Source organism: Prionailurus bengalensis, chromosome B3 (assembly GCF_016509475.1).
Source record: "Prionailurus bengalensis isolate Pbe53 chromosome B3, Fcat_Pben_1.1_paternal_pri, whole genome shotgun sequence".
NCBI lineage: Eukaryota > Metazoa > Chordata > Mammalia > Carnivora > Felidae > Prionailurus > Prionailurus bengalensis.
Window position 1 is genome coordinate 2492430 of NC_057355.1, and position 26545 is coordinate 2518974.

The 26545-nt window shown below is 56.4% G+C and overlaps 1 protein-coding gene across 3 annotated transcripts in view; it reads left to right on the forward strand.

The window, feature by feature from the left end:
* The window catches only part of IL16 (interleukin 16), a 95186-nt gene that overhangs the window by 59805 nt on the left and 8836 nt on the right, over window positions 1–26545 (forward strand). For 2 of the 3 annotated variants that reach the window (XM_043554612.1, XM_043554613.1), the window contains exons 6-14: window positions 766–880; window positions 7409–7482; window positions 8221–8437; window positions 8827–8944; window positions 11449–11581; window positions 16586–16673; window positions 18667–19145; window positions 22549–22693; window positions 24886–25981. In XM_043554612.1, coding sequence (XP_043410547.1) covers window positions 766–880; window positions 7409–7482; window positions 8221–8437; window positions 8827–8944; window positions 11449–11581; window positions 16586–16673; window positions 18667–19145; window positions 22549–22693; window positions 24886–25981 — 2465 coding nt within the window. Of the gene's footprint in view, window positions 1–765; window positions 881–7408; window positions 7483–8220; window positions 8438–8826; window positions 8945–11448; window positions 11582–16585; window positions 16674–18666; window positions 19146–22548; window positions 22756–24885; window positions 25982–26545 lie in introns of those variants that run through there. The other variant, XM_043554614.1, reaches the window with a different exon arrangement.

Below are 26545 nucleotides of genomic sequence, written 5' to 3' on the forward strand. Positions count from 1 at the left end.
ACGAAAGCCCTGTTAGCATCTCCGTTTTCTGGCTGAGGACACTGAGGGCTTGGGAAGCCCCAGGACTTCCCCGGGGGCGCCTGGTTCTTTGGCCGTGGAACTCGGACAGTGGCCCAACACTTCTTGACCCCCAGGCCTCCTCCTCCTCCCCCTCCTTTTTTTTTTTTTTTAGATTTTTAAAGTGTTTGTTTACTTGTGAGAAAGAGAGAGACAGAACGCGAGCGGGGGCGGGGCAGAGAGAGAGGGAGACACAGAATGGGAAGCAGGCCCCAGGCTCCGAGCCGTCGGCACAGAGCCCGACGCGGGGCTCGAACCCACGCGCCGCGAGATCGTGACCTGAGCCGGAGTCGGACGCTCAACCGGCGGAGCCCCCCAGGTGCCCCTCACTGGATTTTCTAACACAATCCTGTGAGTGAGGTTATGAGCATTATCTTACAAGGGGCTAAGCGAGGGCTCGGAGACGGGAGGTGATGTGCCCCGAGATGCCAGCCAGACGGGCAGACCCCGGGCTCGGCCCCGTCTGGGATTCTCCAGCCACGGCACAAGTTCTGTGTCGGGACACGACTCTGTGTGAGAGCCCAGGCCCCACATGGTCCGGTCCGGCCTGGAGGTCATGGCTTTCCCCATTCCCCTGTGAGGTCCCGAGGCGGCGTCTGACACCAAGGGCGCCTTTCTCCTCCCCGGGTCCTGCGTTGAGGGTTGGGGGTTGGGGCAGGCTCTTGGCCTGGAACGTCCCTAATGCCAGTCTCCTCTTCTTCCCCCCAGGGCCTGGGCTTCAGCATCGTCGGGGGAAGGGACAGCATTTACGGCCCCATCGGAATTTACGTCAAAACCATCTTTGCGGGGGGAGCGGCGGCAGCGGACGGACGGCTCCAAGAAGGTAGGTTTCTCGTCTCTCGCCGGGTGACGTCTGAGGGGTCACTGGCCCACAGAAGACAGCGCAGGGCAGCCTGTGTCTTCAGCCTGCGGAATTCGGCCGGCGCGGATTCTGGGGTCCGTGGCACACGTCCCCGACGGCTCTGTCGTGACCGGCACGGTGCTGGGTGTGTCTGCCCACGGCCCAGGTCCCGTAGCCAGCCTGGGACACAAGGCCGAGGTGTCCGCCTCCCCTCCCTTCCTGTCCAAGGCCCCCCCTCCATTGCTGGTATCCCCGCCACCCTCTCCCTTCTTTCCTGCCCTCCCGACTCACAGTCACGGGGCGACAGGCCCTGTGCTTCTAATGCGTCTGATGAACGTCCTCTGTAAGCCCGCTGTGTTCTCGGCTCCAGAAACAGGCTGATCAGATATGATCCCTCCTCTGAGGAGCTCATGGCCCGCCCGCTCTCCCGTCTGGGACAGGCCCCTGGCCATCCCCGGGGGTCAGAGCTGCCTCCTGAGGGCCCCTCCATCATGCTGGGAGTATTGGCCAACAGGCTTGGCCCGGGGACACTCCCAAACTTCAACTAGGGGTCAACATTCAGGGGCGGGTGAGGCCAGACACTGGGGGGGCCCGCGGGATGCTTAAGAGAGGTGACCTCGGTGTCCCCACCCTCCCTGTCGGGACAGTTTCTGTGAGTCGCGCTGGGAGCCTAGCCACCGGTAAGGACCCACCTTGGTTAGGGCAGGGATAGCAAACTCCGGGGACGTCAGGCCCGCGGGCCATTTTCATCCTGCTCACAAATAGAGACTGGTTCTCGTGTGTCTTTTCTTTCTTTAAAGTTAAATTCTACTGAGTTAACGCACAGTGTCGTTCTGGCTTCAGCAGTAGACCCCAGTGACTCGTCGCTTACACACGACACCCGGTGCTCATCCCAACGGGTGCCCTCCTCGATGCCCATCCCCCGTCTGTCCCGTCCCCCCTCACCCCCCTCCAGCAGCCCTCAGTTTGTTCTCTGCCTTCAGGAGTCTCTTACGGTTTGTTGCCCTCTCTTCTCCTTCCCCCCTTCCCGTATTTTCATCTGTTTTGTTGCTGAAATTCCACGCGTGAGCGAGATCAATTGGCATTGGTCTTTCTCTGAGCGATTGATTTCACTTAGCGTAATACTCCTCTCTGGCTCCGTCCACATCGTGGCAAGTGGCAAGGTTTCATTCTTTTTGACGGCCGAGTAATATTCCGTTGCGTACACAGACCACATCTTCTTTATCCGTTCATCAGTTGGTGGACCCTTGGGGTCTCTCCATAATTTGGCTGTTGTCGATAGCGCTGCTGTAAACACTGGGGTGCGTGTGCCCCTTCGGTTCTGTCGTTTTGTATCTTTTGGGTGGATCCCTAAAAGCATACGTGCTGGACCCCATATTTCTAAGTGGCTGAGCAAAGTCAGAGGAATTTGCAAGTCTTTGTGGCGAGCGAGAACCGAATGAGATGCAAATTTCAGGGTCCAGAGACGAGCTCTAGGAGGACCCAGCCATGCTCGCGGCTCATTCTGTTGTCTGAAGGTGCTTTTGTGTTCACGACAGCCGTGTTGCGTAGTTGTGCAACGTTGCCTAGTTGAGCAGAGGGCGTGCGGCCGGCTGAGCTTACGGTACCTGGCCCTTCATAGAAAAAGTTTGCCGACCCCAACCTCATGCACGCTTATGCTTCTGGATTTTATCGGGGAGGCAGTGGGGAACCTTTGAAGGTTTTTATAGTTTGGGAGGGACCAGCTATGACCAGGGTTCTCAGGTGATTCGGGAAGCAGAAGGCAGGATGAGACGGGCCAGCAAGAGCCCAGAGGCTGTGAAGCCCTTTGAGAGGCTGTCCTAAGGGCCAGACTCCAGCTCTTAAGGGTCTTGCCTGAGCCTGTCTTCCTGGGAGGAGGCAGGTGCAGATGAGACAGCCTCCCTGGGTCCGAGAAAGTGTTCCTGGTCTTAGTGAACTTAACCTGGAGCAGGACATACGGAGGAGGAACAAGGCCAAGGCAGAGGCTTGGCTCTGGGCGGCCACCAGGTGGCGCTGTCCAGCAGGCGGTGTCACTGTCTCCAGCCCAGGGAGGGAGGAGGGCTGGGTGTAGACTGGGGGTGGTGGACGCTTGGAAAACACTTGAGTTATAGGGCTGATGAAGTAGGGAGGGAAGAGAGGAGGGCGGAGGCAGGCTCTAGGGGGGAGTAGCTAAGTCAAGAAGCAGGGAAAGAAAAGGGATCAAAGAGAAAAAGGGAGAAACGGGGCATCAGAATCTTGAGAATGTACTATATTTTGTTTGGTTATGTTTTGGACTTCTCTTTACTTAAAACAAAAAATGAGGGGGGCGCCTGGGTGGCGCAGTCGGTTAAGCGTCCGACTTCAGCCAGGTCACGATCTCACGGTCCGTGAGTTCGAGCCCCGCGTCGGGCTCTGGGCTGATGGCTCGGAGCCTGGAGCCTGTTTCTGATTCTGTGTCTCCCTCTCTCTCTGCCCCTCCCCCGTTCATGCTCTAGTCTCTCTCTGTCCCAAAAATGAATAAAAAACGTTGAAAAAAAAAATTAAAAAAAAAAAAATGAGGGAGTTGAGTGGAGGTGGCAGGAAACAGTGTGCTGTGTCTTGTTTTCTTTCCAGAATGCAAACCTGCCCTGTCAAGCTTCTTTTTCTCCCCTCCCCTTTTCGTTAATACCAATCATAAAAATTCGGTGGGAAAGACGTTCAGCTAATCTACCGCAGTCCTTGATTCTAGCCTCTAATGATGAACAAAATCACCGTTTGTCACTCCTTCAAAGTAAAGTTCTAGAATCTGCCATTGGATGGGGGGGTACATCCAGCTGCAACAAAACTTTGGAGCACAGATCAAGGCTAATGGTGTTTTATTTGTATTCTGCTTGCGAAAGAAACGATTGTGTAAGATTTAGTTTAATCGCTTCCCGCCAGATATGGCCCAACGCGGACCAGGACTGTCCAAAGAGTAGTTCTGTCGGGACTCACGAGGGAAGTTCAGCCCTTCCCGTCACCGGGAATGGTCGTTTCTCAAGAAACAAGTGTTGGCGAGGATGTGGAGAGAAAGGAACCCTCGTGCACTGTGGTTGCGGATGCAACCTGGTGCAGCCGCTATGGGAAACAGTGCGGAGGTTCCTCAAATAACTAAAAATAGAAGTACCCTGTGATCCAGCAGCTCTACTTCTGAGTAGTTACGCAAAGAAAATGAAAACACGGATTCAAAGAGATATAAGCACCCTGTGTGTTGCAGCATTACTTACAACGGCCAAGTGATGGGAGCAACTCAAGCGTCCATCGATAGACGAACGGGTAACAAAGGTGTGGTGTATGTCTACAGTGGGCTGTTACTCAGCCACAAAAAGAATGAAATCTTGCCATTCATGGCAGCATGGATGCATCCAGAGGGTGTTAAGCTAAGCGAAAGAAGCCAGACAAAATGCCACGTGATTCACAATAACAACAAAAATAGACACTGGCTCGTAAACGCAGAGAACAAAGTGGTGGCCGTCAGAGGGGCGGGATTAGGTCAGACGGATGGATTAGGTGATGGGGAAGGCGACACGCTTCCAGTCACAAAAGAAAGAAGTCGTGGGATGAAAGTGCAGCTTAGGGAGTGTAGTTGATGATATCGTAGTAACCTTGGGTGATGACAGAGGGTGAGTCCACTCACCCTGCTGAACATTTCGTAATGTATGTAATTGTCAAATCATTACGTTGCACACCCAGCCTGTAACCGATGGCACACCCAACGATCACTTAGGCTCCACCCTCCGTAACCAATCACTCAATCTCTTGCCCATGAGGAGGGGAGGAAGGGTGACCATTTCTGAAATACGTCCTCTGTGTATTCTTCCTTCCGACATAATAGTTATATTTTAGTTATTTTTAAAACTTGTCCGTTTCCACTCAGCTTGGACCGTCGTAAGTGCGAGGACTGATTCTTTCATTTTTGGTCTAATTCTGGCAACCTCACAGGTGACGCTGATCTGAATCCTGTCCCCAGCCCACTTCCGCCCTTGATTTTCGACACGTAGGCATGCTGGGTAACGTGGCACATGGAAACTTCAAATCTAAGTATGGCAGTCTTAGGAGTTGAGGGTGTGACGGCCCGTGGAACTGGTGCCCAAAGGGCCGAAGGGCCAGGGACCCGGACTTAGTTGCCCACATGGGACAGGGGACACGGCCGTGGGTCCATGTGAAGCCTCACGAGCTGTCCTCCTGGAAGGCCATCGGGCCCCAGGGGAGCAGTGAGCAAACCTACCTTTGCCTGTGGCTCTTGGGTGTGAGGAAAAGACATCTCCCATAGGAAAAGAAGGACCTGTGTCGTGTGGGGGTGTTCTGGCCACGTTTATAGTCTCTACTGAGTGCAGGATGATCCAAGCCGAGAATGTCAACACTTGTCCCAAAGCAGTGAAAGCTCTGGACTGCCTCTTGGGGTTCTCTGGGAAACCCCAGAGAAACACTGGCCCCCGGAAAAGGGAGTTCGACACAAAGAGCACACAGGACATGAGGAAATATCCCCTGTTGATGAACGTTGGCAGAAATAATCGACCCAAGTACCAGCCCTCAAAACCCTGAGATCACAGAGCAGTCTAAAAGACACTGTAGAATTACTATGGTTTCGTATTATGCAATTTTTAATTAAGTTTTCACTTTGACTTCAGTGCACTTAACATACAGAGTTATATTAGTTTCAGGTGTGCAATGCGGTGATTCAGCACTTCTGTACGTCACCCTGTGCTCGTCACGACAAGGGTCCTCCTTAGTCCCCGTCTCCCGTCTCTCCCGCCCCCACCCCCCTCCCTTCTGGTGACCAACAGTGTGTTCTCCACGGTTATGAGTCTGTTTCTTGGCCTGTCTCTCTTTTTCTTTCTTTGTTTTGTTTCTTAAATTCCGCACGCGAGCGAAATCATATGCTTCCGTATCTTTCTCCGATTGATTTATGTCGCTTAGCATTATACACTCCAGCTCCATCCAGGTCGTTGCAAATGGCAAGATTTCGTGTTCTTTTTTAATGGCTGAATAATATTCCATCGTATATACACCACATCTTCTTTATCCATTCATCTATCAGTGGACACTTGGGCCATTTCCACAATCTGGCTCTTGTAGATAATGCTGTAAATACACCTACCCCTTTGCATTAGAATTTTTGTATTTGTTTAGAATCGCTGTGTTTAAAGAGAGCTTTGAAAAGGCAAAAGAGGGCATATGAACAACAAGGAAAGAACGGAATGTGGTGAAAAAAGCAACTTGTACAAAAGGCACGTGATTGAAATTGTCAACTCAGTGGACGTGTCGGCAGCAGACACAGCACAGCCCCAAGGGGGGTCGGGAGCTGGAAGTGGTCCGGCAGGCTGCACGGAGCCGTGGAGAAGAATAGGAGTGTTAGAGAAACAGGGAGGGTGGGCGAGAAGGCCCACAGGGGAGACGCGTTCTGGAAAGAAAGAACAGCGTGAAAGAGGGGAGCGAAAGGGCGATGAGACAGTGGCTAAGAATTTTCCGGAATCATTTTAAGGCACGGCATTTCAGGGTGAGGAAGCACCCGGGGGCATCGCAGTGGAGCCTCCGACTCTCAGAGGCAAAGGCAGAACCACCTTTCGAACAACCGGGGAAGAGGGTTGGATTGTCTGCGAGGGGACCATCGTGAGGTGACCGCAGACGCGCCTACTAACAACCAGACCGCACGGCTGCGTGACGAACAGGGCGTCCGACGCGCCCAGCGTAGCCCTGAACGCAGAACAAACGCTCCCCGTTTGTTGAGCACATTCAGTAAAGGGGAGACATTGGTTTTCCGTCCCCATAAAGATGGACTTCAGGATACAGAAAAAAATGGGTCTATTAGGCATATTTGTGAGGGAGCGGCTCGCAGTGAAAGGGCCAGCTTCCTAATTCTCTTCACCGGGTGGCTTGGGACGGCTCTGGGTTCACTTTCCTCTTCTGCAAAACGGGGCTATGTTGCATTCTGGAAGCATCACCTCCTTCTCACGTGTCCTGAGCACCGGGCAGGTCCCCCCTCCCCAGAACTGGCCCTGGGGACACACCGTCTGATCAGACAACTCCCCTGGCCGGGAAGCGACCTGCCCGGAGGGGAGAGTCTTCCCCGGGTCACTGGTCACCACCCACCCACGGGGCCGAGCTGTGATGGTTAGTGGTGGACACAGGTGCCGTGAGGACACATGGGAAATTAAGCCGGCAGGACCGCAAGACTGAGCGAGGCAGGTGAACAAGGTGGGAGAAGGGCCCTGAAGGCAGACAACTTCCTGAGAAAGGCGGGCGGTGTTGCATCAGGGAATGAGCCGTGGGAACACCTGGAGGGAGGGTCAGGGAGGCAGGGGGGAGGCGGGCAAAGCCAGCGGGCAGGCCGGACGGGTCAGGCCAGGCCTGTGTGCCAGCCGAGGACCCTGGAGGGGCCTCAGAGAGCTGGGGCCCGCCCGCCTCCGGGGGGAGAGTCCCGGGCGAGGAAGGCTTCCCCACGGGCTGCATACACGCCCGCCCCCCATGGGCCACACGTGTCTCTACTGTGATTTCTCCCTCTCCCAACAGGGGATGAAATTCTGGAGCTCAACGGAGAATCGATGGCCGGACTAACACACCAGGACGCCCTGCGCAAGTTCAAGGTGACCGCTCGTTGTCGGTACACGGCCAGACCCCGGGGTTTCGGGCCCCCTCCTCCATTCAAACCCGCAGACTCAAACTGTGGGGTCCTTCTCATGGGGCGCCCCGCTGGTGCTCATCTGGGCACAGGCTTGAGAAAAAAGACCCAGCTCCGGAAATAAGAGTGTTATCAGGATTGCTGCGGGCGTGTCCCAACCACTGAAGATTTATAGAACTGTTTGAAGACACTCAGCGTAGTTATGCCGATATATTTGCGAATCTGTTTTGAGTTAAAAAAAAAATTTTTTTTTTTACATGTATTTATTTTTGAGAAACAGAGTGAGACAAAGTGTGAGTGGGGGAGGGGCAGAGAGAGAGGGAGACACGGAATCCGAAGCAGGCTCCGGGCTCCGAGCCGTCGGCACAGAGCCCGACGCGGGGCTCGAACCCACGGACCGCTGAGATCGTGACCCGAGCCGAGGTCAGACGCTCAACCGACCGAGCCCCCCAGGCGCCCCAAATCTGTTTTAAGTTTTAAGGCAGTCACTAAAAGATGCTTTCAGTCTCTGGGTAATCAGTGCAGTTTAATCCCATCCGGGGAATGTATGCACGCGTGTATGTTCCATATACGATGTTTCGTATCTGTGTATACGTGCAGATATAGACCGTACACGTATGCACACACACTTCCACACCACGCACACGCACACGCACGCTCACACAGCTGCTGAGCACTGTGACACATGGTCCCTTCCTTTCAGCAAGCCAAAAAGGGGCTCCTGACCCTCACCGTGAGAACGCGCCTGACGGCGCCCCACTCGCCGAGCAGCCACCTGTCGCCCCCGCTGTGCCGCTCCCTGAGCTCCAGCACCTGTGCCACCAAGGACAGCGGGCCCTTCGGCTTGGGGAGCCCCGCCGCCCCCCCCAGCACGGCCAAGCCCAACTACAGAGTCATGGTGGAGGTCTCTCTGCAGAAAGGTGGGATTGCGCCCCTGCCCTCCTGCCTGGGTCTCCCGCCACCGGGGCCCCCCCCCGAGACTTTCCGAGACAGGACAGGGTGTCTGTCGCCTACAAGCAGATTCTGCAGCCACCGGCGAGCAGCGAGGCCTGCGGCTCTGTTTGCAGAAGCCCAGGACGCACCGTCCACGCTCAGCCTGGGGTTGTGGGGCGAGGGGCAGAGCATACCCCAACAAGGCGACACCACACGTGGGAACCGGGGCCAGGGCTGCGGGCACAGCGAAATACGCCGTGAGGTCTGGGGCGGGGACCCCTCCTTGAGCGCCGTCGTTCTTAACCGTGGCAGGGGAGCCGAGGTCCTTCGCGCTCGGTCCCGAGCCCCCCGCCCTCCCTCCTGCTCTGCCTTCCAGAGGCTGGCGTCGGTCTGGGCATCGGCCTGTGCAGTGTGCCCTATTTCCAGTGCATCTCCGGCATTTTCGTTCACACGCTCTCTCCGGGGTCTGTGGCACACTTGGATGGACGGCTCTGGTATGTCCTCATTTCTGTGTTTGAAAACAACAATAACAACAACAGCCCTGATTTCCATCGGGGGAAGGAATTCCTTAGAAGGCAGCAGGTTAATTTGGAGACGAGATATTTAGAATGACCCAAGCGTGGCTCAGAGCCTCGTTCTTCCAGCTGTGGTCCCCGGGCCAGTGGCAGCGAGATCCCTCGGGAGTTTGCTAGCAATGCAGCGTCTCGGGCCCCTCTCCAGACCTGCCACGGCGGAACCCGCCTTTTCACAAGACCCTCAGGGATCTGTGTGCACGTTGCAGTTCAAGAGGCATTGCTGCGGCTCCTGGGGGGCTCGGCTGGTGCAGCGTGCGACGCTTGATTTCAGCTCAGGTCACGGTTGGTGAGATCGAGCCCCACGTGGGGCTCTGTGCTGACGGCACGGAGCCCGCTTGGGTTCCTCTCTCCCTCTTTCTCTGGCTCTCCTCCTTGCCCTGTCCTTAAAGAAAAAAGAAAAAAGGAAAGAAGAGGCATTATCTCAGGGAATGCCGGTCCAGAATGGGAAACAGGAAGTGAACACGCCTTGATTCAGATCTAAGTAGCACAGAATTTACGGCGACATAAATAGGAGCCCCGAGGAGGTTTGCCTGTGCACCCTGTATGGAGAAAGACGCTCACTTACGAAGCAAATCAGTAGTGTTAACTCAGTTTCTTGACGGTATAAACCAGATCCTTGCGGACGCTCCAGACCTACGTCCCTGCAGATAACTTCTAACAGATGCCCGAGCCTGAATCTCCTTTCCAGTAAGCGAGCTGGGTTTCGGTGCCATCGACCCCGGCTTCACCTGTCACGATATTTCCGGTTCACGCATCTTCGCATGTCCCTTCTCTCACTGGGTTCGAGGCTTGCTAACTCCGGAGAGTTTGGTCATAGTTTTGAAGGTTTTCCCACCACTGCAGTCCGTGTAAGGGCAAGGTCTGCTCGGGATGCCGTCTCGACGGTGCTTTAGATTCGAGACGGATTTGCTGTTGTCACGTGCAGGACGGCGACGGCCGTTTGCTGAGCTGCCATGTTGTCACCTGGGACATGACTGCACAGTCACCACAACGGCCTTCGCCCTAATCCCTTCAGACAGAGAGTCCTCCCCCCTAGACCTGCAGCTGGGTAGGGATTGTTCTGGAAGCTTCTGCGGTGGTCTTCAGTTACATCAATGAAAATGTGCACTTTCTTTTTTTTTTTTTTTTTAAGTTTTTAAAATGTTTATTTATTTTTGAGAGAGAGACAGAGCACAAGCAGGGGAGGGGCAGAGAGAGAGGGAGACTCAGAATCCGAAGCAGGCTCCGGGCTCCGAGCCGTCGGCACAGAGCCCGACGCGGGGCTCGAACCCACGGACCGCGAGGTCGTGACCGGAGCCGAAGTCGGATGCTCAACCGACTGAGCCCCCCAGGCGCCCCAAAAATGCGTGCTTTCTTAGCAAAGGGGAAGGGGGACCGGCTGAGGGGAACTGTGACGAGAGACGGCAGACCACAGCGGGAGGGACGGCGAACTCAGCCCTGGAGACCTGCGTTCCGATCCCCGCTGGGCTGATAACGCGCCAGACCAGTGGTCAGCAAACTGGGGCCCATCACCTGCTTGGTTTTTTTAAAGAAAGTTTTATCGGAACACAGCCACGCTCGTCTGTTGACACGTCGTCTACATCTGCTGTTTCCGCGCCACAACATCGGAGTTTAGTCATTGCAACAGGGTGTGAACTGCAAAGCCTAAGACATTTACTACATGGCTGTTTCTAGAAAAAGCCTTTTTTTTTTTTTTTTAAACTCTAAGCTAGGTCTTATTGAGAATATTTCACCCTCTGTGCCTCGGTTTCCCCAGCTCTGAGACAAGGGGGTTGAATTGCCCAAATCCTCCAAGTGCGGATACATCCCTATGTTTTCTACCTCCCTTGTGTTTTTTCTTTTTTTCTGGGTAGGTAACAGGACACACCTAAATTTTCCATAACTCGACCCCCATCTTCCAACGAGAACGAACTCCATGCTTTCTCTCCTTCCTTCTTTTTGCAAGGGCTTCCGCTGCTCCCAGCCCAATTATATCTTCTTTACCTGTCAGCGCAACGCATCCGTCTTTCCTTCTAACCATTCTACAGATGGGAACAGTGAGGCCCGAGGAGAGGATGTGATTGCTTATATCACAGTTCATTGGTTAATCGCTTAAATCGGGTTAACCTACACCCCCCCATCTCGGTTAGACAGAGTTTAATGGGGAAGACGAAGAGGAAAGTTCAGACCAACTTTTGTTCACGTTGACCCACGAGATGGGTATGAAACGTCCCCCACGCTGTGGTCACGCAGCGAGGAGTGAGCGTGCACTGCCTTGGTCCGTCCTGCTCTGAATGTCAGTCGGGTGGCTAAGGAGCTCTATTTATTGGTGTAAGTTTTAGGTCCCGTCAGAGAGCAAAGTCCCTGAGTGGGGCGTCAGGGAAGGGAGCGTCCAAACGCCACGAGGGTTAGCTCGCTGACGGCTTCTGTGTATGCTCTCCCAGGTGTGGGGACGAGATCGTGGAAATCAATGACTCCCCTGTGCACTGCCTGACGCTCAACGAAGTCTACGCGATCCTGAGTCACTGCAGTCCTGGGCCCGTCCCCATCATCGTCAGCCGGCATCCAGACCCACAGGTAACACCCCACCGGGACGTCTTCTTCCTCCCAGGCTCACTCTTTCCGTAGTTGGGACAAGAAATGGATGAACGCGGGTGATGCCCTCTGGGTTTGGACCCGAATTCCCAAGAACCTGTTCCAAGTGTAATAACAAGTGAACGCAGCAGGGGTCCACTGGCCGACTCCTAGACGCCAGAGGCAACTGGCATTAGCTTAGGGAAGCTCTTACAGCTGGTTACGAGCTCTCAGGCAGGAAAATACAGACCCAGGATCCCTGCACGTGGAGGCCAGGGGCCAATTCATCCGTGCATCGAGTAGGGACCCGCTCACTATGCGACTGTCGGGAGCTGCGCACCCCAGCATACAGGGATGAACAAGTTCGTGGTACACAGTCTTGCCCTCTGGGGCTCAGGGTCTGGCTGGAGACGATGACCTACAAATAATTACAATACAGGGTGGGAAGACAGGGAGAAGAGGGAGACAGAAAGGAAGGTTGCATGAAGGTAGGTAGGTAATTCATGAAACAAGAATTACCAGAAGTTAGTTGTCTCCAGGCAGAGGATTTGAGGAAGGTCGTTCCGTGGAGCTACACAGTCAGGAAGGGACCTGCCATGGACAGAAGGAGCGTGGGGCTGGGGTGCGGGCGCAGGTGGAGAGGCTAAGGGTACAGGTCGGCATGGCATGGGAGTCACACGGGATGCTTAGGAGCGTGCGTGGCATTCTGCGGGGGGTGAGGAGCGAGGGGAGGGTGTGTGGCTGTTCGTGTAATAATGTTCAGATTTTATTTTATTATTTTTTAAATTTCTTAATGTTTATTTTTGAGAGAGAGAGAGACAGAGACAGAGCGTGAGTGGGGGAGGGGCAGAGAGCGAGGGAGACACAGAATCGGAAGCAGGCAAGATTTTATTTTTTTAACTGTTGATTGTGCCCTGGAGCACGGGGTGGGGGGTGGGTATATCCTGGAGTTTGGAAGAGAAAGGAACCAGATGGCGAGGGCCTGAACTTCACAGCAGATGTGGGCAGAGGGATGGAGGCAGTTGGGGAAGAATTGGTCGTACTGTTGGCTGATTAGCCTGGGGCACAGGGGTCTAGGATGACCGGGGTGTTTGGGGATCGGAAGACCGAGCGATGGCGACAGCACTCCCCAGTGGTGAGAAGGGAAGGAGGAGGGGGTTGGGAGGGAGGAAGTGGTCTCGCGTGGGCGTAAGCAGATTGAGGTACCCATGGGGTGTCCAGTAGGCAGTGAGATTCAGGGCTGATAATGGCTGAGAAGTGGAGCCCAGGTTGGAGGGAGCCTTGGGAGTGGACACCGTGGGCATTGCTGGGGTTCCTTTGGGGACGCGGTGACAGTCACTATGGAATCCTTGAGTGTATCAGGCATATTTGCTGAAAGACGTGACAAGCGCAATAGCGTTTAGTTGTCGAAGAACCCTCTGAAGTCAGTATGATGCTCCCTGCTAGTTCACAGAGGAGGGCACCGAGGCTCAGAAAGGAAAAAGGAACTCGCCCCGTGGTGGAGCTTCTACAGGAAGACGCTAGGCTTCAAAGCCTGCGCTTGTAGCTAACAGACTCCCAACTCCCCGCGGAAACAGGACAGAGGTAGATTGACAAGCAGATCTACACGCAGCTGGCGTAGTGGGGCTCGAGCCCAGCTCTGTTCCGTGGTGGCAATGGACAAAGGAGGAGCACCCGAGAGAGAAGCAAGCTTCGTACTCGGGTGAACGAGGACTTCGTCTGCAGCTCTGGGCGACAGAAGGAAAGGAGGCGGGCTCAGCGACTCTTGCCGCTCTGGGGTCCCGTGTGGAGAGGGCAGTGGAGTTGGAGTCAGGGTGTGGGGCCGAGGCCGGAGCCCTGGCCTTGAGGAGCTTGGTGCCGGCTGGAGGGGCGGGGCGGGGCGCTCACAGACAGGCCACGGAGGCTGAGGGAGTCAGGGTGCCGGCGACCCAGAAAACGGAGCCGGGTCTGGAAGCCTGGAAGGCGTCGCAGGTGGGGACGACCGGTGCGCACACAGAGGGACGCCGGGCTCCTGTCTCACTCGCAGTGACCTCTTGGACGTTCATCTGATCTCCCAGCACCCCTGGTATCTCAGCTCTGAAACTGGGGAGCGGTCTTTGCCCTTGCAGAACTGCCGGCGATATTAACTCTCCTGTACTGAGAGTTTGCCGCTTGCCGGGCGACGTGCCCAGCGCTGTCGGTGATTCACGTATTGTTATTACCTGGTCCTTGTGGTAAAATACATCTAATGTGAAACTGACCATCTTCCCCATTCGCAAGCGTATAGTTCAATGGCATGAGGGGGGTGGACACCAGCACCACCGGCCGCCTTCAGATCGCTTTTCCTCTTGTAAATCTGGGATTCTGTATCCATGAAACAGCTCACCATTCGCCCTCTCTCGAGCCCCTGGAAGCCAGCATTCCACCTTCTGTCTCTACAGTGTTGACGCCTCTATGTACTTCCTGTAAGTGGGATCGTACAGGACTTGTCTTTCTGTGACCGAGTTATTTCACTCAGCAAAATGTCTTCAAGGTCCTTCCACGTTGTAGCGCACGTCGGCATATCCTTAAGGCTGAATGGCACTCGGTTGTACGTACGTGCCATATTTTGTTTATCCACTCGTGTGTCAATGGCCACTTGGGTTGCTTCACCTTTGGCTATTGTGAATAATGCTGTTATGGACAGGGGTGTACACGTACCTACTCGAGTCCCCGCTCTCCATTGTCCTTGGGCATGTATCTAGAAGTGAAATTGCTGGGCCAAGTGATAATTATATTTGTAATTTTTTGAGGCACCGCCACACCGTTTCCAAAGCAGCTGCACCATTTTACATTCCCGCCAGCAGCACACAAGGCTTCCAATTTCTCGCATCCTTATCAACACATATTGTTTCCTGGTTTTTTTGATAGCACTTATGGGTGTGAGGCAGTATCTCATTGTGGTTTTGATTTGCACTTCCCCAGTGATTAGTGATATTGAGTACCTTTTCAGGTGCTCGCCGGCCATCTGTATACATTCTTTTGAGAAAAGACTATTCAAGTTCTTTTCCCATTTTTTAGTTAGGCTGTTTGGCTTTGGTTGTTGGTTTGTAGGGGTTCTTTATATATACTGTGGCTCCAAAAGTCATACTCTTAACTGTTAGTGACCTGTTAAAGCAAAATGGTGATGGTGATGGTGATGATGATGATCATGATGGTGGTGATGATGAAGATGGTGATGAAGATGGTGATGATGATGGTGATGATGATGGTGGTGGTGATGATGATGGTGGTGATGATGATGATGGTGGTGATGAAGATGATGATGATGGTGGTGGTGATGATGATGATGATGGGTGATGATGGTGGTAATGATGACGGTGATGAAGAAGATGATGATAATGTGATGATGATGGTGATGAAGATGATGGTGATGATGGTGGTGATGATGATGGTGATGGTGATGATGATGATGGTGATGAAGATGATGGTGATGATGATGGTGGTGGTGATGATGATGGTGATGATGGTGGTGGTGATGATGATGATGGTGATGGTGATGGTGATGATGAAGATGATGTTGGTGATGATGATGGTGAAGGTGATGATGATGGTGAAGATGATGATGATGGTGAAGATGATGATGATGGTGAAGATGATGATGATGGTGAAGATGATGATGATGGTGGTGATGATGATGATGGTGATGATGGTGATGAAGATGGTGATGATGATGATGATGATGATGGTGATGATGATGGTGATGATGGTGATGATGGTGGTGATGATGGTGGTGGTGATGGTGGTGATGATGATGATGGTGGTGGTGATGATGATGATGGTGATGATGGTGGTGGTGATGATGAAGATGATGGTGGTGGTGATGATGGTGGTGGTGATGGTGATGGTGGTGATGATGATGATCGTGGTGGTGATGATGAAGATGATATTGGTGATGATGGTGAAGATGATGATGGTGAAGATGATGATGATGGTGGTGATGATGGTGGTGGTGATGATGATGATGATGATGGGTGATGGTGGTGGTGATGATGATGATGATGAAGATGATGGTGATGATGGTGGTGATGGTGGTGGTGATGGTGATGATGATGGTGATGAAGATGATGATGGTGATGATGGTGGTGGTGATGATGGTGATGATGGTGATGGTGATGATGAAGATGATGTTGGTGATGATGATGGTGAAGATGATGATGATGGTGATGGTGATGAAAATGATGATGGTGATGATGGTGATGGTGATGATGATGGTGATGATGGTGATGGTGATGAAGATGATATTGGTGATGATGATGGTGAAGATGATGATGATGGTGAAGATGATGATGGTGGTGATGATGGTGGTGGTGGTGATGATGATGATGGGTGATGATGATGGTGATGAAGATGATGATGATGATGATGGTGATGAAGATGATGATGGTGATGATGGTGGTGGTGATGATGGTGATGATGGTTATGGTGATGATGAAGATGATGTTGGTGATGATGATGGTAAAGATGATGATGATGGTGATGATGATGATGGTGATGATGATGAAGATGATGATGGTGATGATGGTGATGGTGATGATGATGAAGGTGATGATGATAGTGGTGGTGATGGTGATGATGATGAAGGTGATGATGGTGGTGGTGATGGTGATGATGGTGATGAAGATAGTGATGATGATGTCATGGCAGCACTGCTGAGAGTGGAATGCTCCAAGAGGTAAACTGTCAAGTGGTAACTTTGCCTGGAGGTTTTCAGCAAGCCGTGGAGAGAAGGTTGGAGAGTCGAGAGTGGCCACCTCAGGAACCCCTTTATTGACAGACTTTGGACTTTACTGACAATATACTAGAGAACCACTGATGCCCTGGAATCAATAGGGTGTTTCTAGAAGTGGACGCTGTCAGCTATTTGCAGAGTGGGTTGGAAGGACAGATCCTGGCATCCAGGGGCCACGCTTGGGAGCTGCTATAGGACTCAGAGCCTGATGCAGATGTTGCTGCCGTTTACTTGAGGAGGTGACCGGTATTTTCTAGGTGTCTGAAATGCAACTCAAAGAAGCTGTGGCCCAGGCTGTGGAGAATGTCAAGTTTGGAAAGGAGAGGCATCAGTGGAGCCTGGAAGGTAAGAGAAACAGTGAACTTTGACTTGAACATCTTTGCCTTCTTAGACAGCTCAGGGTTGAGCCATTGACTTGCCTTCTACCTCAGCGATGTGACTGTCACATCACCGACGAGCCCGCAACGTGGACAAAGGCTGAAAGCTAGCAGCCTACCGGCTGAGCTCGGCTCACGTGTTTGCTCTGTTGGGGAGGCACACGATGTTCGAAGCATCTGAATTTGTATGTTTCTTCACTGGGCCGGCACTCTTCCGGCCTCTGTTGTTCCCACCATCCCCTGTCATCTTATATCAGGTTGTCATTGGCAGTTGCCCCTATACACAGTTGAGTTTTCAATCACAAGTTCATAATAATAGACTCTTCAGAAAAAATATCTAATAATATAACATCTAACCTTTCTTCAGGCCTTGTCATGTCAGACACTGGAACTAATTCATGCATTATTTTACTGGATCTTTACATATAGTTTTTATGCACGTTTCTAAGGAAAAAGCGGGCCGCTGAGAGGCTCTCTTACCCAAAATCACATTGTGTGGTGCCCAGAGCATCTGGATGGGAACCAGGTCGACTGACTTCAGTCCCTGGGTGCCAGCGGCCTCTGTGCTCGGCTGAGGGGCATCGGCCAAGCCATCGTGGAGTGTGTGATAGAACAACATACAGATATTGACAAGGAGGCTACGCAGGCTGAAAGCGTTCAGAGAAAAGGTTCTACCCTCTCCACCCACTCAACATTTATGCTCGGGAAAATATCACTGAGAAACTCACACATATTTGGACGGTGGTTCTCTCCAGTGGATCGGACGGCAGGTGGATCTTGACTTTCATTTCTTTCTTTTTGGGGCCGAGTTCCTTCTAATGAGGCTGCATTATTTTATGACCAGGAAAGAGCAAAAGAAATCTTGTTCTTCATCAAGGATTCAAACCGTGAGCTTGGCTGACTTTGGTTTTCTCCTAAGGTCTAGGATTCTCTTCCACGGGGCTCTCCTCGCTCTCCTGGCCTTCCGGAATGAGCTGGAATCTGAGCAAGAGGCTGGGTCTCAGTCTGCTCCCACTCCTTTGAGCTCTGATTGTAGAAAGAAACACACGGGGGGCGGTTTGCCGCTACGGAAAAGGGCCTCTCAGGATTGTGTGGACGGACGCGGTGCTGAGAATGGGTGTGTGTGCGGGGATGACCCAGGAAGAAAGGCTGGATGGGAGGGAAGAGAAAGGGTACTATGGCTAAGAAAGTGTGGTCCTGAAGCTGTCAATTCGTCCTCAGCCAGAGGAAATGGTAGCTTCTTGCTACAAGGCTCAACGCACACTGGCCGGTGTCCTCTCTCTCTTCGATGCTGAGCCCCCCAAACAAGCTCGGTGACCCTATAACTATTATCCCCATCTTACAGGTGAAAAGATGGACTTTTGCTGGTTGGGTTTCCCAGGAGGCCAGCTTGGCATGCAGGGTGCTATCTCGGAGGGGTTCAAGGGGTCGGAGCCCGTGGAGGGGAGGAGAGAAGAGGGCTGGGCAGAGGGAGGAGGTGAGCTGAGATGCCAGCTTCAGCCCTGGAACTGTGGAGCTAAAAGGCACGTTAGAATTGTCTGGTTTGGTGGCAGGTGCTCCCGCCCACCCCCCCTTTACAGCCCATCTCCGTCGGTCATCGGACGCAAGGTCGCCTTGGGGAGACAGCTCCTGTAGGCCGTCCCTAGAGGGGCGGACAGTGGCAGGCATCTGCCACCAGCCCTTCCACAGATGGGACAGCAAGCCCTTCTTTGACGGGCAAGTTGGGGACATGTCTTCGTGCCCATCACACGGAGACTCAGGTTGAGTGATTTTCCCAAGCTGGAGTCATACAGCTTTTCTGGGACAAACCCGAGACGGCCGGGCTCCAAATCCCCAGTGACCTCAGATGGGAAGCAGACAGCCCAGGGTGCAGCGTGCAGCCCGGGGCAGTCGGGAGCGCGGCCAAGGGTGCGTTTGCCTCCCAAGCCCAGCTGTGGGGGTTCCTCGTGCTTCCCCTGCAGGTGTCCCGAGGCTGGAAAGCAGCTGGCATGGGCGGCCGACCTTGGAGAAGGAGAGAGAGAGGAACTCAGCAGTCCCTAATCGCAGGGCTCAGAAGGTCATGATCCGTTCCAGCAGCGACAGCAGCTACGTGTCCGGGTCCCCCGGGGGAAGCCCCGTCAGCGGCAGCGAGCAGCAGCCTTCCGACCCGGAAGTCCACACGCCCAGCCCGAGCCTGTCCCCAGTGCAGGAGCTGGGGACGCTTCCCGTGGCTCCGTCCCGGCCGCCCCAGGAGAGCCCGCCCCGCCCTGGGTTCCCGCACAGCCACCCACCGCTGAGACTGAAGAAATCCTTCGAGATTTTGGTGAGAAAACCCACGACCTCCAAGCCCAAGCCTCCGCCCAGAAAATACTTTAAAAGTGACAGCGACCCTCAGAAGAGTCTGGAAGAGAGAGAGAACTCCCCATGCCCTTCTGGGCCCACTTTGCCGGCGTGTGGCCAGGTGAGACAGGGGCCGGACGGGTCGAATGTTCTCTCGAGCGCCAGAGCCGGGAGGAGCGGTTGGTTTTGTGGTTGTTGTTGGTTGTTTCAATTTCGCTTTTTTGCACGGTGGTTCCCGAGCGAGCACCAAGCAGCAGTGGTGGCCGTGGGGAGGGAAGGTTTCTCCTGCTCCGTCAGACAGAAGGGGCTCAGCTCAAGCCTAGGGCTGCCTGTGCAAGAACTCGAGGCTTGCCAGGCCCAGAACTGAAGCCCCGTTCCTGCTGCTGGCCTCCGGGCTCCTTTCCAAAATATACTGGAATTTACGATGGAGTCCAGCAGCGCCCCCAGAAGGCCGTTCCGTGCTGGGCGGGCAGGGGGTGTTTCGCACACGCTTCTTCAGGCGTGGTGCTTTTGCTGGGAGATTGGCCTACCGTGAGGCTCAAAGTCACCAAGAGTTAGGTGGCGTCTGTCATTAGCGAATCGACCCATGGGACGGCGAGAAACTGTTTCGGGCTTGTTTCCCAATCAGTTCTGCCCACCCACTTCCTCGTAGGTGCGGCTTGTGGGGGGGGATCCCAAGCTCTCAGAGCCTCAGTTTCCTTAGCTGTCCACTGGGGCTGTATAGCGGCTCCCGGCGAGGGCTGTGGTGCCCATTAAACGGAGCCACCTAGCAAACCTCAGGTGCACGAGCGTCATCGCTGTGATTGTCCCTCCATCACATCTGTTCAGGACCTCAGTTTCCTTCCTCTGCCCCTCGCCGCCCCGTAGGGGAAGGCGGGCCGACGGCCGGGAGCACCGTCGAGCACCGGGAGACCAATTCTCTCCTATCTAATGAGCTCAAACCATCACTGAAATCCCCGCGCCCCGTCTCCCCTGTAAGCCCACACTTTTCTCCTCCTCCCTTGAGCACTGCGGGTGCCTCGCCCCAGTTCAGCCCTACCCCACCCGGAGGGGAGGGTCCCAACCACGAAAAGAGTGGACCGAGCTCAAGCTCCCACCGCCAGTGGGTCGACCCCCAGCTACGCTGCCTGTCACATCCCCGCCTTGGCCGGGCAGGTGGGCGTGGGGCCCCGGGACACTCCTCCGCCCGTCTGTGACTGGGGCTGATGACAGACTCCGGGAAGGGAAGGCCCCTCCCCCGGAGCGGTGGGGTGGGCAGGTGGGGGAGGAAGGTTCTGAGAGGGAGGGTGACAGGGACGGAAGGAGGAAGCACGGTCCCGCGGAGAGCTGCAGGATGTGGCTGCCCTAGCCACACCTGGTGGGCTTGTCCAGGTGGGTCCGGTCCCCCCCGCCCCGCCCCCCCGTAGGCAAATGTCGCATTTCCCTGTGGGTCCAGTAGGGCGGATGAGGGACAGACAGGCTGAGGAGCCAGGCTCTTTGCTTTGTTCCTGGAGAAAAGCGGGGGGGCGGCTTTGCCAGGACAGGGGCAGGGCGCAGAGAAATGGCAAAACCAGGATGCAAAGCTGGATGTCACTCTTCAAGTTCCCTTGACGGTTTCTGGGGACTTCTCACTGGATGTGTCCCTCCGTGGCCCCAGTGTACAATATCTGTCTGTCCTTTTCTCCCCCCCCACCGCCCCCCTGAAGTCCTTCCTCCCCAAGACGACCCCCAAACCTCACCCGTCCTGTAACTCACGGGGACTTAACTTCCACAACCAAAATGACCTCGGGGAGACCAAAAATTCTCTCCTATCTAATGAGCTCAAACCATCACTGAAATCCCCGCCCCCCGTCTCCCCTGTAAGCCCACGCTTTTCTCCTCCCTTCCCCTCTCTCTCCCTCGCCTGCCGAGCACCGTGCTAGGGAAGACCCCTTGGAGGAAAACATGAGTAAAACTGAACTGAATTCAGGGGCCATTTAAGAAAAAATAAATAGGGGCGCCTGGGTGGCTCAGTCGGTTAAGCGTCCGACTTCAGCTCAGGTCACGATCTCGCGGTCCGTGAGTTCGAGCCCCGCGTCGGGCTCTGGGCTGATGGCTCAGAGCCTGGAGCCTGCTTCCGATTCTGTGTCTCCCTCTCTCTCTGCCCCTCCCCCGTTCATGCTCTGTCTCTCTCTGTCTCAAAAATAAATAAACGTTAAAAAAAAAAAAAGAAAAAAGAAATAAAAAAGCACCTCCCTCACAGAAGGGACAATGAAAACAACAGACGAGGTCTGTGTCTGCTCTGAGTACTGGGCTCGGTACCTGAGTGTCAGCCTGTAACACTGTCAGCAGCTTGTGGATGGGGACAAGTGTCACCTTGAGGAGCCCCCAGAGGAGCAAAGCTAAGTTCTAGCCACCCGCCTAGTACGTAAAGCTTTGAACGCCATGGCCAAGCCTTGCTCCTTCAAAGGTCTAGTTCAAGGAGCGCACTGACTCCGGGGTTGGTTGGTCTCTCCCTGAGCTCCGTTCTCTGACCGGGACCCTGGGCGGGGGCGATGCTTTGCGAACACACTTCTCACTCTGGTAGCCCTCACGTTCTCGAAGACCGTTCATTGCCCACGTAGGTGTTAGTCTCGGGCCCCAGACGTTTGCCGTTTCTGTTTTAGTCCCAAGCGATGCGTTTGTTCTGTCCTTTGTCCCGAGAGGAAGCCTGTGGCCTTGTCCAATAGCCAGCTGGCCATTCGCCTGACTCGGGACTGAAAGGACACAGAGGCGGCCACGGCATCGCCCTGGTGACCCCTCTCTTGTCCTTGTCGCGGCTGGCATCTTGCTGTTGCTCTCCCCGCGGGTGTCCAGCTCTCTGGAGCGCTCTTGCTCTGTTTCTCTGCCTGGAAAATTCTCACTCTTTGTTCGAGAACCAGACAGAAAGCAGTTCTCTGGGAAGCCTCCTTCAGCTCTCTGCTTCCTCTGGGCCCGAGGAGCATCTCGTTGGTGCCGCGCGGACAGGCAAACTCCGGGCAGGTGGTAGACGGGCGCGTGGGGCCCCGTCCGCCTCGTCCCGAGGCTGTTTCATGAGGGAGCCCGGGACCGCGTTGGGCTCAGTGGGGACAACACGTCTGCCTGGGCGGACGCGGGGCCAGGGCAGGTGCTGCAGGGGCAGGCGATGGCTCGGGTCCCCAGGCTCCGCCATCCTCCCAACGCGCATACGAAACATCACTGTGCTAACGGTGCAGAAGGCGATCGACTCCCATTTTGTCCTAAGACTGGTGGCCCCCTGCGCCCTCCCCTCCCGGGGCCGTGGCCCGGCTGGCTGCAGGGGCAAATGTGGCGGGGCCAGGCTCCTTCCACACCCCTGCTTCTTGTCCCTGTCCCGGGGGCTGGGGGGCTTCACGGTCCGTAAGGAGGGGTGTGCCCTGGAGGTGGGCCTCCGACGACGCGGGTGGCCCAGGGCGTCAGGGAGCCTATGGTGGGAGCACCTTGGGGGGCTCTCCAGCCCGGGTGCACCTTGCATTCTGACGGCTGGAGGCCACGTCTCCACATGGCCTCACTTCCTGTTTACGCTACAGGAAGCCAGCGGGCTGCCACCAGCGCCTCGGCCGCCAGGGCAGGAAGACACAGCGGGGAGAGCCCCCCGCGCCCTCGCCTGCTGCCAGGGGCCCGTGGCGGGCCCATCCTCGGAGGCCGAGCCGGGGAGGAGAGGAGCCAGCCCAGGTAGGCTTTCGTTTCGGTCTTCTGGAAGGAAGGACCTCTTGGGCAAAGGTCTGGGGAATGAGGTAAGATTGTGGGTTTGGCCTGAGGTTGGAGGTTCTGACCCCAGGGACAGGGGGTTCTGACCCTGGGGATGTAGGGTTCTGACCCCGGGGATGTAGGGTTCTGACCCTGGGGCGGGGGGGTTTTGACCCCAGGGATGTAGGGTTCTGACCCTGGGGAGGGGGGGTTCTGACCCTGGGAAGGGGGGGTTCTGATCCTGGGGATGTAGGGTTCTGACCCTGGGGAGGGGCTTCCGACCCCAAGGATGAGGGTTCTGACCCCGGGGATGTAGGGTTCTGACCCCGAGGATAGGGGTTCTGACCCCGGGGAAGGGTGGTTTTGACCCTGGGAGGGGGGGTTCTGACCCCAGAAACATAAGGTTCTGACCCTGAGCATGGACACAGCAGCTGCACTCAGGCTGACGAGCAGGCAGGAGCCCTGGGCGCCCGGGTGGCAGGAAGGGGGTCACTGCCGGTCTGGGGAGCTCGTGGTCAGGCTGATGATGCAGTGGGCAGTCAGCTGGGGGACAGACGGTGACCGGCTGTCACACACAGCGTCCAGCCCATCCTGGCTGAGGGCAGCATGGCTCGTGCTGGCGGGCGCTGTGCCCGTGGGGGTGGCTGTGCTCGCGTGGCGGCCCTGCCATTGCTGAGACGTGGGCTGTGTGTGTGGTGGCCTGTGCAGCCTGCTAGATCGGGCACAGGACCTGGGGTCAGGAAGACTCCCGTGGGACACCCGGCTCTGCCCCTCCGGACAGCCCTCTTTGCTTTTCTGAGCTGCAGCCACTCATCAGCAAGATGTGCATTGCACGCTGGCATCGTGCGGCTCAGTGCCAGGTGCTGGACGGAGGGAGGGGCGGGGGGACAGAGAGAGGGGGCTGACCGGCTCCTGCCACCAAGGAGCCCCCGGTAGTGGCAGAGAAACAAATCTGTAGGCTACAAGCCACACAGATGGCTTCCCTGTCTGAGAAGCACTACGTGAAAAGTACACGAATGGGCTCCTGGAGGGTCGGGGGGCGTTATGGGTGGAAACGTCTGGCCCATCTCAACCGGAGCAGGTGCCCCACGGCTGCCGGCTCCCCCCGCACTCCGCCATCCCTTAGTCACCCCGATAGAGGAACACGGTAGGGAACGCCTCGGTGCTCTGCCTGCAAGAGAGCCTCACCCCAGCGTGCAGAGGGCTTGCGGGCGGACGCTCTGACCACGGAGCCTCTGACAGCCCTTTGCAGCAGAGCGACTTTCAAATGCAGAACCAGAACCGGGTGGGGAGGGCCGGGCCCCCTCGGCAGAGCCCTGGAGTCGGCAGTAACCACGCACGTCTTCCCGACTGTGCGGGGCGCCTCTGGTATCTTTGGGGCTCAACTAATGCTCTCACGGTCTGTTTTCGTTGAAGCCGGGCACTGGGACGAGGGGAGAGCAAGGGTCAGTCCTCCTCACCCTGGGCCGTGTCACCCCTCACCCCCCCCCCCCCAGAGCGCAAATCCAGAGTCACAGCCTCTTAACCAGGGATAGGGCGGGCCTGGGGGCCACGGAAGGGTCACCCGTCCACTTGGCCTTGTTGCTGTGTGGGGCTCGGAGGCCGGCCCCCCTCTGTCCCTGGGTAAGAGAGCGTCCCCAGCCTTCCAGAAGGTATGCGCAAATATGTAAGACGCTGACCGGCGAGGGGGGCGGAGAACCAAGGTGGCCAGGTGCGCCTCCTCTGAAGGCCTGTCCTCGCTGCTTCTTAACGAGGCGGGCGGTCCAAACCGGATACGGCCACCAATCCGTGAGCTGGGGCTGAAAAGCTGGGAAGGTAGGCAAATTGCTTTGGCTTTTCCATTTGTGACCGCTTGCTGGAGGGCTGCTTGGAGCCACAGAAAGGGCACAAGGAACCAGCGGTTGGGGTCTCGCCCTGGCTGGGCCAGCAGGCGGTCCCTTACCCTCCCGAATGCTGGGTTCCTCAGTTGTGAGATGCCAGACAGAGGCCCAGAGGCGCCCTGCAAACGTGTCCGGCCCTGAAATGCTGAGAAGCTAACTCTGGTTCTGCAGGGGTTGCTAGTGGGGGCTTACCCCCCAGGGCCCAGCGTGGGTACTCACCGTCCCCCCCAGCCCCCGAGGCCTCCTTGGCATCTCGCTCTGAGACTAGAACTCAGGGGCAATGTTTCCACGCTGCAGGGGTCCCAACGTCCCCGGTGAAACACCCGCTCCTCAAGAGGCAGGCCCGGATGGACTATAGCCTTGACATCGCGGCCGAAGAGCCCTGGGTGAGAATTTCCGACTGCATCAAGAACCTGTTCAGCCCCATCATGAGTGACGGCCACGGCCACAGGCCGCTGCAGCCCGGTGCCAGTCTGGGCGAAGAAGACAGGGTGCAGGGCCGCCCGGACGGGACCCCGCCGGAGCCGGGCGCCACCGGGGCTGCCCCCAAGGTCTGCAAGTCGGTGGACAGCGGCACCGTGAAGAAGGGTCCTCCCGTGGCTCCCAAGCCGGCCTGGTTCCGCCACAGCTTGAAGAGTCTGAGGACGCGTGCCGCAGACCCGAGGCGGCCGCCCGACCCGGCCTCCCCCGCCCAGCCGGCACCTGCTTCCAGGGAGCGCCCCCCGGGGCCGCCCACGCGGGCCTTCTCCTCCATCAGGCAGAGAATCAGCTCTTTTGAGACCTTCGGCTCCTGTCAGCTGCCCAGCAGAGGAGCCCAGAGAGCGAGCCTCGAGGCCTCCGTCGGGGAGGCAGCACGGCCCCCGGGGGAGCGAGAGGGAGGTGGGCTTTCTGGCCTCTCGGGGCGAGGGGCCGCCCCCACCTCCGAGCAGCAGCAGCAGCCAGAGCGAGAGCAGGTGCCGCAGGGCCCCCCCACCCACCCCGAGCCTGGGGACCCGGGCGCGTCGGGGTCCCCTCTCCCGGGACGGCAGTCCAGCCAGAAAGCCCCCCTCCCCGACCCCGACCCTCTCCTGAGGCTGCTGCCGACACACGCGGAGGAACCCCGAGGCCCGGTGGTCAAGGTGCCCGGCCAGCGGGCACGAAGCTTCCCGCTGTCCAGGACCCAGTCCTGCGAGGTGAAGCCGCCGGGCGAGAAGACCAGTCAGCTCTACTCCATCAGTAGCCGGGTGTCGTCGGCTGTCATGAAGTCCTTGCTGTGCCTCCCGTCCTCTGTCTCCTGGGGCCAGGCTGCCTGCACCCCCACGGACGGGGGCTGTCCCGCGCCGTCGGCCAGCGACGCCCCGGCCGCGAGCAGTGCTGCAGAACCGCCTGCCTCGGACACGGGGTTCTCCCTCAAGTGAGTACGGCCGGTGCCCGCCTCCCCCTCCCGTCTTCTCTGCTTCCCCATCGTCCTTTGTCTCGCAGCTGCGCTTGTCCTTGGAACTTGGTCTCGGGGGTACCGAAGGGCCGTTCTGCGCATGTGCGTGCGCGTTACACGTTCCCTGCGAAGGAGGAGTCTCACGGCACCTGTTCTGGGGGGGGTGGGGTCGGGGGAGGCGCCGGCGGCCCACGGAGGTTTGGAAAGCGAATGCCCCTGCTCGGGAAGGCCAGACTGGAGCCGGGAGGTGACGACCACCCCCCTCCCCGCCCCGGAAGGAATCCAGGCCCACCCTGCACGGGGGTTCAGGCCCCCGGAACCGGGTGCCGGGGGGTCCGGCTCCGGCGCTGACTCCCTGGCCCCCTCAGTCCGCTCTTCAGTTGAGATTAGGAGGGGGTCTCCCCACGGTCCCGTCCCAGATCAGAACAAGTCTGCGTTTGCCCGGCTTTACTTCTCATTCTGATACCGCCCGGGAGCGCTTGGGACCCGCTGACCCTGACGTCTCGTGTGGCAGCCGCTGCAGACAGCCTGGGAAGGAGCAGG